Genomic DNA, 12,860 nt, shown 5'->3' on the forward strand with positions numbered 1-12,860 from the left:
AAAGCAGTGGCCAAAATTTAAAACAAAGATACTCCGGGGTTGGCGGAGAGGGGGGGTATGTGTGGGCAAAACATTTTGCCCTTTGACCTGCAAGTTTTCACATTAGCACTCTGAGTTAAGGATCATAGAGATTATTTAAATTAATGTTTGGACTGCTCCACCTAAAGTGCAAAACAGTTTTTTTGCAACTCTTTTTAATTATATGGCTTTTGACAATCTTTCATATTTAAGCTGAAAGAGTGCAAGTGGTAATTACTGCAGTCTATACACAGTCTGCTTACAGAGAAACTTACCACAGGTTTCCACACGTACTAACTGCAGCTCAATACTTTTGACCGCAGCCTCTGCATTCTCCACTACCAGCTCCCCTGTTAGTGGCTGTGTAATGATACAGTTTGTAGAACTGAGATGACCTCTGATGAGAAATTTTGGAAGTGAAGCTCTCTGAAAAGATCGGGGGGGGGAACACAACTGTAAGAGCAGACTAAGAAAAAAGTACCTTACCAAAAGACAGTTATCAAAGTATACAGGGAATCCCAAAAAGTTGCAAAGTTAAGAATTCAAAAGTTCAGAAATGCCTCAAGTAACTTAAATAATAGAACTTTTTAAATATGCATCCTTATGCAGATGTATTAAGATACGTCTTACTACCCTCCCCACTGACATGCATCCCCCCTACTCATTCCATCCACAGGAGCATTTTTCCTGGGATGAACTGGCAAAACTTGGCTGTTACTATTAATCCAGAAGTCAGGAACCGCATGGTTGAAGGAGGTAGGCTGACCGGAACTAATAGGGCGGTCAACTTAAATCAGCTGGCGGTGCTCTAGAGAACTGCATTCTTGTCCCATTTTGTTATGGATTGCAATATAGTCTATTATTTCAGTGATTTTCCCACCTTTTTAAATTTCTCTCTCATGGTCACTAACAGGAGGGAAGACAGGCATGTAAAAATGTTTGTTTAATGCAAAATGTAGCATACTGCTTATGTACCAAGACACCAATCAAGGACAATTAGTAAAGAGCTTAATTTGAATAAGGATCACGCTTCTAAAATTTTCTTAACAGCAAGCATGTTTCCTACTTTTTAAGGAAGGAGCAGTAAGAATAGCTGATGGAGGATGACAGTCTATAAATCAGTTTCCATAAAATACCAGAGCGGGGGTTTTGCTCCCCCTGCCCTCCCTGTTTTCAGGCCAGCAGGCATCACAGATACACTCTGCCAGCAGAGAAACTCGTGCCAGAAGCTCCAGTTACATTTCAAGTTCTGGCAGGAGGCGTACTGAAACAGTCAAGTTTTCTACCCACATCTTCAGCTCCTATCTTCACCATCCAACTTTCTTCAAACTCTCTGAGCATCCTGCTCTAACCTTCCCCTTCTTTTGCAAGCCTTATTTTTCTCTCCCTCCTTAATTTTTTGTTATTGACATCTTTGATGTTAGCCCCTACCTTCCAACCATCTGTTCACACTTGCTTGTGGTGTTGGATTTCCTTGCCCACGTAACTGATTTTCCCTTCTTCCAAAACAACTCTCTTGTCGCAAACTTTTTTTTCCCCCCAATCTGCTTGTTTTGCTTCTTAGTCCTGGCTGACAGTAGCAATGGCAGGAAAGTTCTCCTCAGCTATTGTTTAGACTGTTTCACTCAGATACTCAACACCTCTGCAGAATTTAGCTGTTCCACTCAAAAGGAATCTTCAGGGGAAATGAAAAGAGAGGAATTCTGATGTGTTTAGTAAACATGACCTCACTTGGGTTATTTTCTCCTAACTTAAATAACAGAAGTTACATCTCTGACAAAACCACCCTATGAAATGTTGAGTCCTAATAATATATTAGTAAAATGCTTTTTTATTGTATGATCCCTCGCAGGGTCTTCTCATCACCACTATTAGTAAACACAGAGTGGCTTCCCTGCTTCACAGGGATATCATACAGCTATCTCCTGAAGTATAGTGGTCAGGAACCTAAGAGACAGAGAGAAAAGGAACTTGTGGAATGAGAACTCGAGGCCGTTTTCCTCAGTACTAGTCTACCAGACTTGGTTTTTTTAAAGGTGTATTTCCCCTGGAACCTTACTACTCTTGTCAGTACTCTTCATATTTTAATCCTAGCTAGGTCTTCTCTCATAGGACCTATCATTTACACTCTATTTCATAATCCCCCAAAAATGAGAATCAAGAACATACAAGCAAATCTATCCTCGTTTTTCATCTAACCTCTTTGTGCTTTGCTTGGCTACGACAAACCTCCTAATCATTTTTCTAGTAGTCTACCAGAAATTATAGTTCAGTCACAATCTCCAGACAAGCAGAGAACTGAAATTTTAATACTTTAAATATGCCAAAATAGTGACTTTTTCTACCTGTCCACCAGGTAGTCACTTCAGAGCCATACATACAGAGGGAGAGGAATATTAAAAAAAAAAAAAAAAAGGCCACTGCTTGTGCCACCATACCATTCTTTAGACAGCTCAACAATTTAATACCAAGATCTGCTGGATCAGAGATGTCAGAAGTTTTAGAACCTACTTTTGTGGTTATGTACTTGAAATAGAGAAAGGCAGAGGGCCTGCTATTTAACTTAAGAAAGAGCTTTTAGTAGACAGGACTTTCTCATGATGTACACCACTGAGTCTTTGCTAAGCCAATGAGTAGAGTATCAAGATACAGAAGAGAAACAGAAAATAATTTCTATGGAAACATGGTTCATAGGAAGAGCAGACTGCTGAGAGCTTAGTATTTAGCGGTAATCTCAGAAGTAATTTTACCACTAAGAATAGTTATTATATCCTTATATTTGGAAAAACGTATGCTTTCAGTGTGCAGCAGTCTCCAGAGACACGAGAGGCTGTTGGACACAACCTGCTCATCCTCTAACTCAGCTGGATTTAAAGTTCAGCCATGACAGCTGGTTGGTTTTCTAGAATCACCTCCTCCACGCTCAAGAATGGTCTATTCCAACATGCAGAAAGTCAGGCAAAGGTAGGAAGAGACCTGCATGGATGAACAAGATGCTACTGATAAAATCATAAAAAGGAAGTATATAAAAGATGGAAGTAGGGTCAGGTGACCCAGGAAGAACATAAAAACACTATCTGAGTGTGCAGGGGTAGGAAAGCCAAAGCCCATCTGGAATTAAATGACGAGACATGAAGGGCAACAAAAAGGGGCATCTACAAGTCTACCAGGTGCAAAAGGAAGACAAGGGTAAACGTCAGCCTGCTATTGAATATGGCAGGGGACCTAGTGACAAAAGACATGAAAAAGACAGAGGTACTTAACGTCTTCTCTGCCTTGGACTTTACTGATAAGATTTGCCTTCAGGAATCCCCGGCCCTTACAACCACAGTGAAAGTCTGGAGCAAGGAAGAGTTATCCTTGGTAGAGAAGGAGCAGGTTAGAGAACATTTAAACAGACTGAATGTACACAAGTCCATGGGACCTGATGGGACGCACCCACAAATGCTGAGGAAGCTGACCCATGTCACCGTGAGGCCAATCTTGATTATCTTTGAAAGGCTGTCATGAACAAAGAAGGTTCCTGAGGAATGGAAGATAGTAAATGTCACTCTTATCTTCAGTTAGGAAGATCCGAGGAACTATAGGTTTGTCAGCCTCGCTTCAATCCCTGGGAACGTGATGGAGCAAATAAACCCGGAAGCCATTTCCAAACGTATAAAGGACAAGAAAGTGATTGGCAGCAGTCAGTATGGATTTATGAAAACAAAATCATGTTTAACCAACCTGATAGCCTTCTATGATGAACTGACTAGCTTGGTGGACAAGCGGAGAGCAGTGGATTCTGTTTATGCTGGCTTCAGCACTGGTTTTGATACTGTTTCTCCTAACAACCTCACTGACAAACTGATGGAGTACAGACTAGATGTACAGATTAGACACTGAGGTGGACTGAGAACAGCCTGAACTGCTGGACTCAAAGGTTTGTGATCCATAGCACAAAGTCCATCTGAAGGCCAGTCACTAGTGGTGTACACCAGTGACAAGTGGGGTCAATACTGGAGCCAATATTACTTCACATCTTCAATGATGACTTGGATGGTGGGACAGAGTGCATCCTCAGCAAGTCTGCAGATAATACAAAATTGGAAGGAGTGGTTGGTGAACAGTTGTGCTGCCCTTTACAGGGACCTCAACAGGCTGGACAAATGGGCTACAGCATCCTGAGCTGCATTAGAAAGTGTTGCCAACAGGTTCAGGGAGGTGATTCTCCCCATCTCTTCAGCACTGGTGAGACAAAACTGGGGATAGCATGTCCAGTTCAGGACTTCCTGGTACAAGAAACACAGATTTACTGGAGCAAGTCCAGCCTTTGCTGGATTTGGCCATGAAGATGGTTAAGAGCACGTGACGTACAAGAAGAGGCGGAGAGCTGGGATTGTTCACCCTGCAGAACAGAAGGCTCAGGGGGATCTTAATATGTACAAATACCTGATGGGAAGGAGTAAAGAAGATGGAGTCAGACTCCTCTCAGTGGTATCTATTGAAAGGACAAGAGGCTATGGGAACAAATTCAAATAAAAGGAAATTATTTCTTTATTTATTAGTCCTGTGAGGGTAGTCAAACACTGTAACATTGCCGAACGGTTGCAAGTCTCCATCCTTTGAGATACTGAAAACTTGACTAACACATGGCCCTGAGCAACCTGCTCTAGATGACTCTGCTCTGAGCACAGGGGCTGGACTAACCAATCTCCAGAAGTCCCTTCCAACCATGTGAACCGTATTCACATGATTCTGTGAATATGCAGAATAAGGTCAACAATAGCATGAAACAACCAAACAGCTGAGTAAGAGGTCTGTTTTGAGAAACAAGTGGAAGAGTAGGTCTAAATTCAGAAGTCTGGGACTAAGAGCAATGGAAGACAAATTGGGGATGCAGAACGGAGACCTAAAGCAGGAAAGTAGTCTTACTAACAAAAAGAGCACAACAGGAAAATCTGGAAAAACAGAACACAGGTTTCAATGGACAAACAGAAACCAGTGTTCAGAAAGCTAAATGACCAAGACAGCTACTACTGTTCATACAGGCTTCCCAAAGCCACATGGGGCTGTAAAAAAAGGCATAACCAAGGACCAAAATACACATTTTTTTAAATGATCTTGGCTACACGTGGTATAGAATGTTTTCTCTTGCTTGACTGCCATCTTTCACTCAGAAAAATGATAAAAATGTTTAACCATTACTGAACAAAGTTCCATGTTAAATTAGTCACCACTATCACAGGAGATCAGGCAGAATCACTTCATTGCTTACAAAAGTAAAAAAGGAGAAAGGGAAGAAAAAAAAAAAAAAAAAAAGAGTTGATTATCTGCAGGGTAGCATTTAATCATTCCTCTCTTGTTCTCACTCAGAATCACACAAGCATTACATTCAAAATAAAATAATAAGAAAACCCTCACCTCTTTAACATTTTGCAAAGTTTCAGGAGTAATTGTGAAGTCTACTGGGCTTGGCATCAGCTTCTCTTTCTGTGACTACAAGTAATGAAAGAGTTAAACTGTAAACTATGATTTACAAAACACACAGAGAAAATATTAAAAAAGACAACAAAGTCAAGCAACTGTTGGATGTGTTAGTTTTCAGGACTGTCTTCATACTGAAAGTATGCATCTATGTAATAAAACCCCTGAGATTTCCTGCCTTTGTTACTAAATAACATTATGATACTGTCTAAATACAAGTCACAATGCATCACAAATCTGAATTGTAGAAAGAGAACTGTGTCAATTTTTGGTTACTTTGTGTTTGCCATTGCAATAAACCACAACAAGCTCTCCATTTTTAAGTTTTTGGCATAAGCTCTACCTACACTGAGGGGGGGGGGCGGGGGAGGGGCGGGGGGCGGAAAACAAAAACAAAACGTGGTTGACTACTCTAAACCACCTGGAAAAGAAGAAATACACTACCTATCTGAAGCATATGGTATGCTATAGAAAAAAGTTAAATTTCACATTTCTGTATTTACAAATAATTACATTTTATACATCACTTGCAATGTTTCCTTTCATTACTAATACTTAGTAAATTTGGGCAGGGGAGAGAGGGGGAGATTATAAATGAACTCGCTCCATTGCTTCAAATACATTTTATAAACTCTCCCTCCCTCTTGTTATCTCTGAGCACTTTGAACGCTTTCTGCTGCCTTTTCAGTAACAGCTCAGGTTTCCTAAGGCATCCTCATATTACTAGGAGATCCTCAGCTGATGGAATCTAGTGTAGCATTGATTTAATGAGCTTAGCATTCCAGCTTCTTTAACTGTAAAATAAACAAAACTTGGTCCTCGTTAGCTTTCCACACTGGAGAAGGAATTTTGGGGGCACATTATTACAGTTCTTCAGTATCTATTTACACCATTTACCACAAAACCAAGAAGCTAAGTCTTTCCGTAAGTGCCTGGATGGGCCCTGAGCTCTGCTGAGATGGCAGCCTGTACTCAGCATGGGAAGACAAGCTTCGCTTACCTTTCACCAACCCCTCTCTCCATCCTTATCTCAGTGAGGTGCACTGTCTTTTCCCCACATACTTAGAGTAAGTGGCCAGCGCAGCATCAATTATGAGACCCCCAATTGTATGTAACTGGGAGTTGGCAGAGCACACCACCACCAATGGGCTTAACTTGAACTCTTAATTAGGATCTACCCTCACTACTTAAGAATTCAAAATAGCTTCTGCTGCCCAGCTGCAAGACGGAAGATATTAGCAAAAGATTGACTGTATTTTCCCACAAATGACAAATTTTGGCAAAGAATAACATTAAGGGAAATGGTACATTGAGCACTGACAGTGAGAATTATATGTTCAGTAAAACCTCATTAATTCACCCTGACTGAGAGATTCATGATTTACTGACTTGTGATCCAAGAAGTGCTGTAGTGGGAACAAGAAATAAAACCAGGAAACTGCATAATATGTAATTTGTTCACTATTTTGACAAGTGTGGCTTATTTATAATGTAATAATGGACCAATAAAATGTAGCTTAATACATTTTAGAAAATAATGAAATCTTACCAACATGAAGCACCTAGCTAAATCTTTATAGCACCTAACTACATCTTTTAAAAAGGTACTAAATCTTTAAAAAAGGTACTATAGAACTAAAATAACATATTTCCACCATTATTCATAACTAAGACAAAAGAGTGTAATACTTTATTGTCTTGTTAGAGTTCAAAGGAATGATACAAACAGTATGTTCTAGCAAGTTGTGGGTGGAAAAAAGAGATACTTAATTAGGCCTGCACAGTCTGTACTGACATCAGCTGCTCTGGTCATGCGTACAAGTCAGTATAAACTAAAAACCAATCTGATATAGGAACTTCAAGTAACAAGCAGCAAAGCATTTCTTGTGAGACAGTCAAATCTCATCCCACAGCGATACCTCCACAGGAGGGACGCTGTCTCCATGTTGCTAACCACAGGATGTGGATATTTGTTAACCTAGTTATCTCAGCATACTGCCAACCATGGGCTTACTTAATAGCAAAGGTGATTAAGCTGACAAGCTTCTTATTTCCAATTTGACGCAGTCCCAGATTTGATACTTTGAGTCAGGGCTCTAAATCGTAATTAGTCATCTGAAGAACAGGAATCAGATATTTTCTCTTCACCAATGAACTCCCATTTCTAGGACAGGCATTGTGGGCGCCTGGAACCTTTGGCTAAGAAATGCTCAGATAATCTGAAACAGCGTTTAGAAGAACGCCGTAATATTTATCTAACCACACCATTGTTTCAGAACTGAAAGGATGAATAAGAGAATAAACTCAGTGCAGTATAGAAACATCGTACAATCCAAATCCTCTTTGTACTATTTTCTTTAAATGAAAAGAGAGATATGTTATTCTAATCAAAAGCAACTGACACCCTAGCTCTTCTGGATGTTTTTGTTCTGAGGCTAGCTTCCTTTACTCATACACATCCCATGTGTTGCTATTACAAATTACATGTTTTTACTTGGTTTTCTAATCTTACAGCCAAACTTCTCTTAAAGTGAGGAAAAAAAAAAAAACCAACTCTCACTTTGTATAGTTAATACAAACCACACTTACCAGTGAGTGGACAATGAATTCACAAGTCTTAGTTAGGTCTTTTGCCAGCAGAGAACGTCGCATATCACACCGTAGGGTATACTGGCAAGAATAGGATGGCAGAGAAAAAGAAGAGAGCCTTAGTTAAGATTTCCTCTCTGTCTCTTACCTTTTCATCTTTTTATTGCATATGTGCAGAATGTTACTGTTATTAATATTTAAGGCATCATTTAAAACAGTAGGAAATGTACATACCACTGATGGGGAGAGGGGAAGGAGATAAGAGGTATACAATGATTTCAGATGCTCCCAAATGAAAGCTGTTTTTTCTTTGTGTTTACAGTCCCATAGTCATTCGCAAATGCTTTCTGTATCTTCTGTGTCATGTAACAACCTATGAGATTGAGGGACTAATTCACTGACAGAGAGTAGTAGTCTTGTACGGCTTCAGCACCCAAATTACATTCAGTTAAGAGTGATTATGGTATTGCTTTTCACCATACTTTGGATAAGTGATTATCAATAAGACATATTCACAGCGTTTCTAATTTTAAATTTATTTGTAAGATTGAATTTAACAGTGGTAACAGTTACATGCATATTTAATGGAGAACTGTCTTTAACCATATAGCTGAACTTAAAAGCAGCAACGTGCAGTAAAGTCAGGCAACAAGGTTAATTTTGCTGTTCACTATTCAAAAACTTGCTGCTGATTTCCTCCCCTTTCTCCCCTAAAAAGGGAGCCATAAACCTGTGACTGAAAAATAGTATGACCTTGGTCATCACAGTAATTCATACACTTCAGCATCTATAACGTACTCTTTCAATGTCCTTACAAGATAGGGAATTTGTTGGGGTGTTTTTTCCTGTTGTTTTGTTTTTAATTGCTTCTTTACAGACGAGGAATTGGCAAAAACAGGCACACTCAGACTTAAGACTCAGCTTCGTAACTTCTAGTTCATGGTGTGTCTCTGCACATAACCTGAATATGTGTGCAAGAACGAGACCAGGGATGATCTCTCTTTCCCCATCACAGACTATGGTTTCCACTGAAGTTGATCACGGTTGAGCAAACCTTCTGTTATTGCACCACACTTCACTCAGACCAGGGAACACAGTGTAGTGAGGCAGCAGGACCACACAGGCCTTGCAATTTGGCCCACAGCCTCCCCATCAGTCTCTAATTAGAAGGCCTCTGCATGAGAACAGAGATTTGAATCTTGATACTTAACCCCCAGCTAACATACTAATACCTAGATCAAGAAATAGAGGCTTGCTTTTAAACTGCACAGGATTTGGACAGAGGTCTAGGAAGCATTTCTTAAACAGCACCTTTAGTTACTCAAATGAAAAAATAAATAGGTGGTATACTGTTTGTAGTCTATTTTTGCAGTTCTTGATTTGGACAGAGAAAAAATATAAACATGTTAGAAGCAAATGAACTCTTTCCTTTGATTATTTAAAACTAGCAAAGTAGTTTTAGGCAGTTCAAGCCTGATTTTCTAGAAAACAGACTTAACGTTCCCCAATTTATATCTATGTATCTGTTTTATCGGCTATCAGTGCACCTTAAATAACCTTGGGAGAGACTACATTTTCCTCTTCAGGAGAGCAGGACTCTCAAAGGTTGGCTGAAATCTAATGATTAACCTTTTAATTACATTTTATCCCCAGCTTGTAAAGAGAAGCTACGTAGATAAGAGAGGGAATGACAAAACAAAACAAATATTCACCATTAAAGTATACCTTAAAACAACTGATACTGATCATAGGCAAGTTATCTGGATTATGGAAAGCAACTCAACCAGTTTTGCACCATTTTTGACATACCTACCACAAACAACAGATGTTACATTAGGAAGAAAGCTAGGACTGAAAAAACATATGGGAAGTACTTAAAAAACCATCTGAATGTAGACAAAAAACAAGGGAATTCTTCCTTTTAGTTACTTCTGATAGGCTAATAGGTGGGGGGGGTTTGTGGTTTTTTGCTTTGTTTGTTAGGGGTTTTTTAAATCCCAGACTATAATATAAGACTTCCAGTTCAGCTAAATAGCTAAGTTTTATACTTTGTCGTCAAATCCAATACTCTCATCAGTGAGCTACAAGTGGGGAAACAAAAAAAAAAAAAGTTTTACAACCCGGTGATTCTGATGAGCCCTAGTCTGAAAATATTTGCATTTAGTGGCTCCTTCAATTTTTGCCTTGAATTAAAAAAAAACAAAACCAAGAACAAACACATACCAAAAAACACTCCTCAGTAAGCAAAAGCATAATATCTACATTCAAGAGATGGCTGAAGAAAGACTTTCCCTCAAAAAAAAATCCCCCCCCCCCAAAAACCCAAACAAACGAACCCACCTATGGTAAGACAATTTTTAACCAAAAAAGGTCAAATTTCAAAATTGTGTTTCCCCAAGATTCTGTTACAAGCATGTAGTACATAGAGATTTGGGCAGGAAATGTTACTACTCATCTCCACAGGAAAGCAAACAATTCATATTTTTGAAGATGCTACAAAGCTCTCAACACTTTGGTTTGAGTCTTCATTATGAAATTACACAGCCACATTTGTTTTGAACAAAAGGACGGTGTGGTGCAGTCTTTTTTCATTAAGGGAATGGATGTAGTTGTCTACAACATAAAGAGGGATCAGATATATGGTACAGTAGTTCTGACAAGGTATTTCAGGCAAGACTTCTCGTTACTGTTCTGTTTATGCCATCATTCTTTAAAGATTTACTTCATATGGAAGGCCTGAAACAATAAGTGATGGAAAGATTTCCTCTAGTTAGATGTCCTGGTTTCAGCTGGGATGGAGTTGATTTTCTTCCTATTAACTGGTATAGTGCTGTGTTTTGGATGTAGTTTGAGAATAATGTTGGTAACACGCTGATGTTTTAGTTGTTGCTAAGTTATGTTTACATGACTTAGGTCCTTGACATAGTCAAGGACTTTTCATCTATCCGTGCCCTGCCGGGTGCGCGGCGGGGCTGGGAGGGAGCATGGCTGGGACGGCTGTCCCGGCTGGCCAATGGGTATTCCATACTATATGACGTCATGCTCAGCATATAAGGCTGGGCAAAGAAGAAGGAAGGGAGGGGATGTTTGCAGTGATGGCATTTGTCTTCCCAAGTAACGGTTATGCGTGATGGAGCCCTGCTTTCCTGGAGATGGCTGAACACCTGCCTGCCAATGGGAAGTAGTGAATGAATCCCTTGTTTTGCTTTGCTTGTGCGTGTGGCTTTTGCTTTACCTATTAAACTGTCTTTATCTCAACCCACAAGTTTTCTCACTATTACCCTTCTGATTCTCTCCCCCTTCCCACCGGGGGGGGAGTGAGTGAGCGGCTGGGTGGTGCTGAGTTGCTGGCTGGGGGTAAACCACAACATTAGAGGACGCTTCTCAAATGAATGCAGGAAAACAGACTCTGAACACTACGTAGCTTTGTTCCTGTAGGATTTATCCCTGTGTCTTAAAATGGATCTGGTAAGTCAGTACACTTCATTTTTAATATTTAAGTATTATTAGCAGTAATCAGTTGTCTACTATGCTAACGAAGTCTCACTGGTACTAGGTTAACAGTACACACACTTGTATCTGGGTATTTACTACTATATAGATTATCTATAAAATGGTAAATGCAACTTCTTTCACAATAAAATCAGAACTAGATGAAAACATCACCCTGTAAGAGAACTGTACAGGATTTAACAAGCGTGGCAAATACATTTTATCCTTTCTCAACCCAAAGCTCCTCTTTCCAGTATGCTTTTAATTCTCTCTTGTACATCCCATGTTGCACCTGATCAGTTTCATTACCATCAACTATTTCCAATGAAAAGCTTAAACTTGCTGGAAAAAAAAGGGAACAGACATCACCACATTAATTTAAAACCAACATTATATTGATGGGATTCTGGAGATCTCAGGATGTTTCCTTTGCCACATTTGAGAAGTGTTACCAACTGTGGAAAGCGTTGACTCCTAGAAACTGGACTGAAAAAGGCAACTAGAAACTACCTACAAACTAGTACTTAAAAGTTTAACATGCATCATGATTTTTTATCTTAAATTATACCTAGAAAATACAGTACACACCAGAAGAATGCTGTATTAATAAAAGGAAGCTTAAAAGCTACTTACTTCAAAGGATCTCTAACTTTCTGCTCATTCTTCAAATTGAAAAAAGAAAACATATTGTACTATGAAAAGAAAACTTTATCACAAAACTTTATCTTCTGCTTCCATGGAATAAGAGATGCTTTAGAATACATTCTGCAGATAACAAAAGTTCAGTTTTTCTTTACAGATATGACTGCCTTACCTGAATATTAACAAAGACACCATGATATGTCTCATACAGAACTTTGTTCCCCTTCATATGCAATGGAAATTCAAACGGAATTTCTGTCTTGCCACTGGGAAGTTTCCCTGGTTTTACCATTTCAATAGTGCTGTTAATAATTTGAATAGGCTGCAAAGATAAATATTAAGAGATTTAGGTTGAAGCAGAGTGATAGCCCTATCATTTCAAGAACCAACAACATCCATAAACTCTAATAGACTTCCTGAATTTCCAGAAACTCAGGTATTTCTTCACAACACACAGCTCTCCTTTCTTACAGTGAAAAGAAATATTTAATATTTCTTTCAATGCTTTCCTGAAGTAAACAATTTGTGATCTATTTTATGGCTGTATCATACTAATGACCAAACATATTCGGAGAGCTAAACAGCAGAGTCTCAAGCGCTTTGGAAAGTGGAGTTTCATTTTCTAAATTACGACCCTTAATAGTAGCAGCAGG

The 12,860-nt window shown here is 39.2% G+C and overlaps 1 protein-coding gene across 1 annotated transcript in view; it reads right to left on the minus strand.

Moving 5' to 3' along the window:
- Positions 1–12,860, minus strand: part of DSCR3 (Down syndrome critical region gene 3) — a gene marked incomplete at its 5' end in the record, with an annotated part of 16,029 nt that overhangs the window by 2,060 nt on the left and 1,109 nt on the right. The window contains 4 exons of the mRNA XM_009586451.1: positions 294–444; positions 5,422–5,496; positions 8,074–8,154; positions 12,380–12,529. Coding sequence (XP_009584746.1) covers positions 294–444; positions 5,422–5,496; positions 8,074–8,154; positions 12,380–12,529 — 457 coding nt within the window. The remainder of the gene's footprint in view (positions 1–293; positions 445–5,421; positions 5,497–8,073; positions 8,155–12,379; positions 12,530–12,860) is intronic.

The sequence above is a fragment of the Fulmarus glacialis genome, unplaced genomic scaffold, assembly GCF_000690835.1.
Source record: "Fulmarus glacialis isolate BGI_N327 unplaced genomic scaffold, ASM69083v1 scaffold9261, whole genome shotgun sequence".
Lineage (NCBI taxonomy): Eukaryota > Metazoa > Chordata > Aves > Procellariiformes > Procellariidae > Fulmarus > Fulmarus glacialis.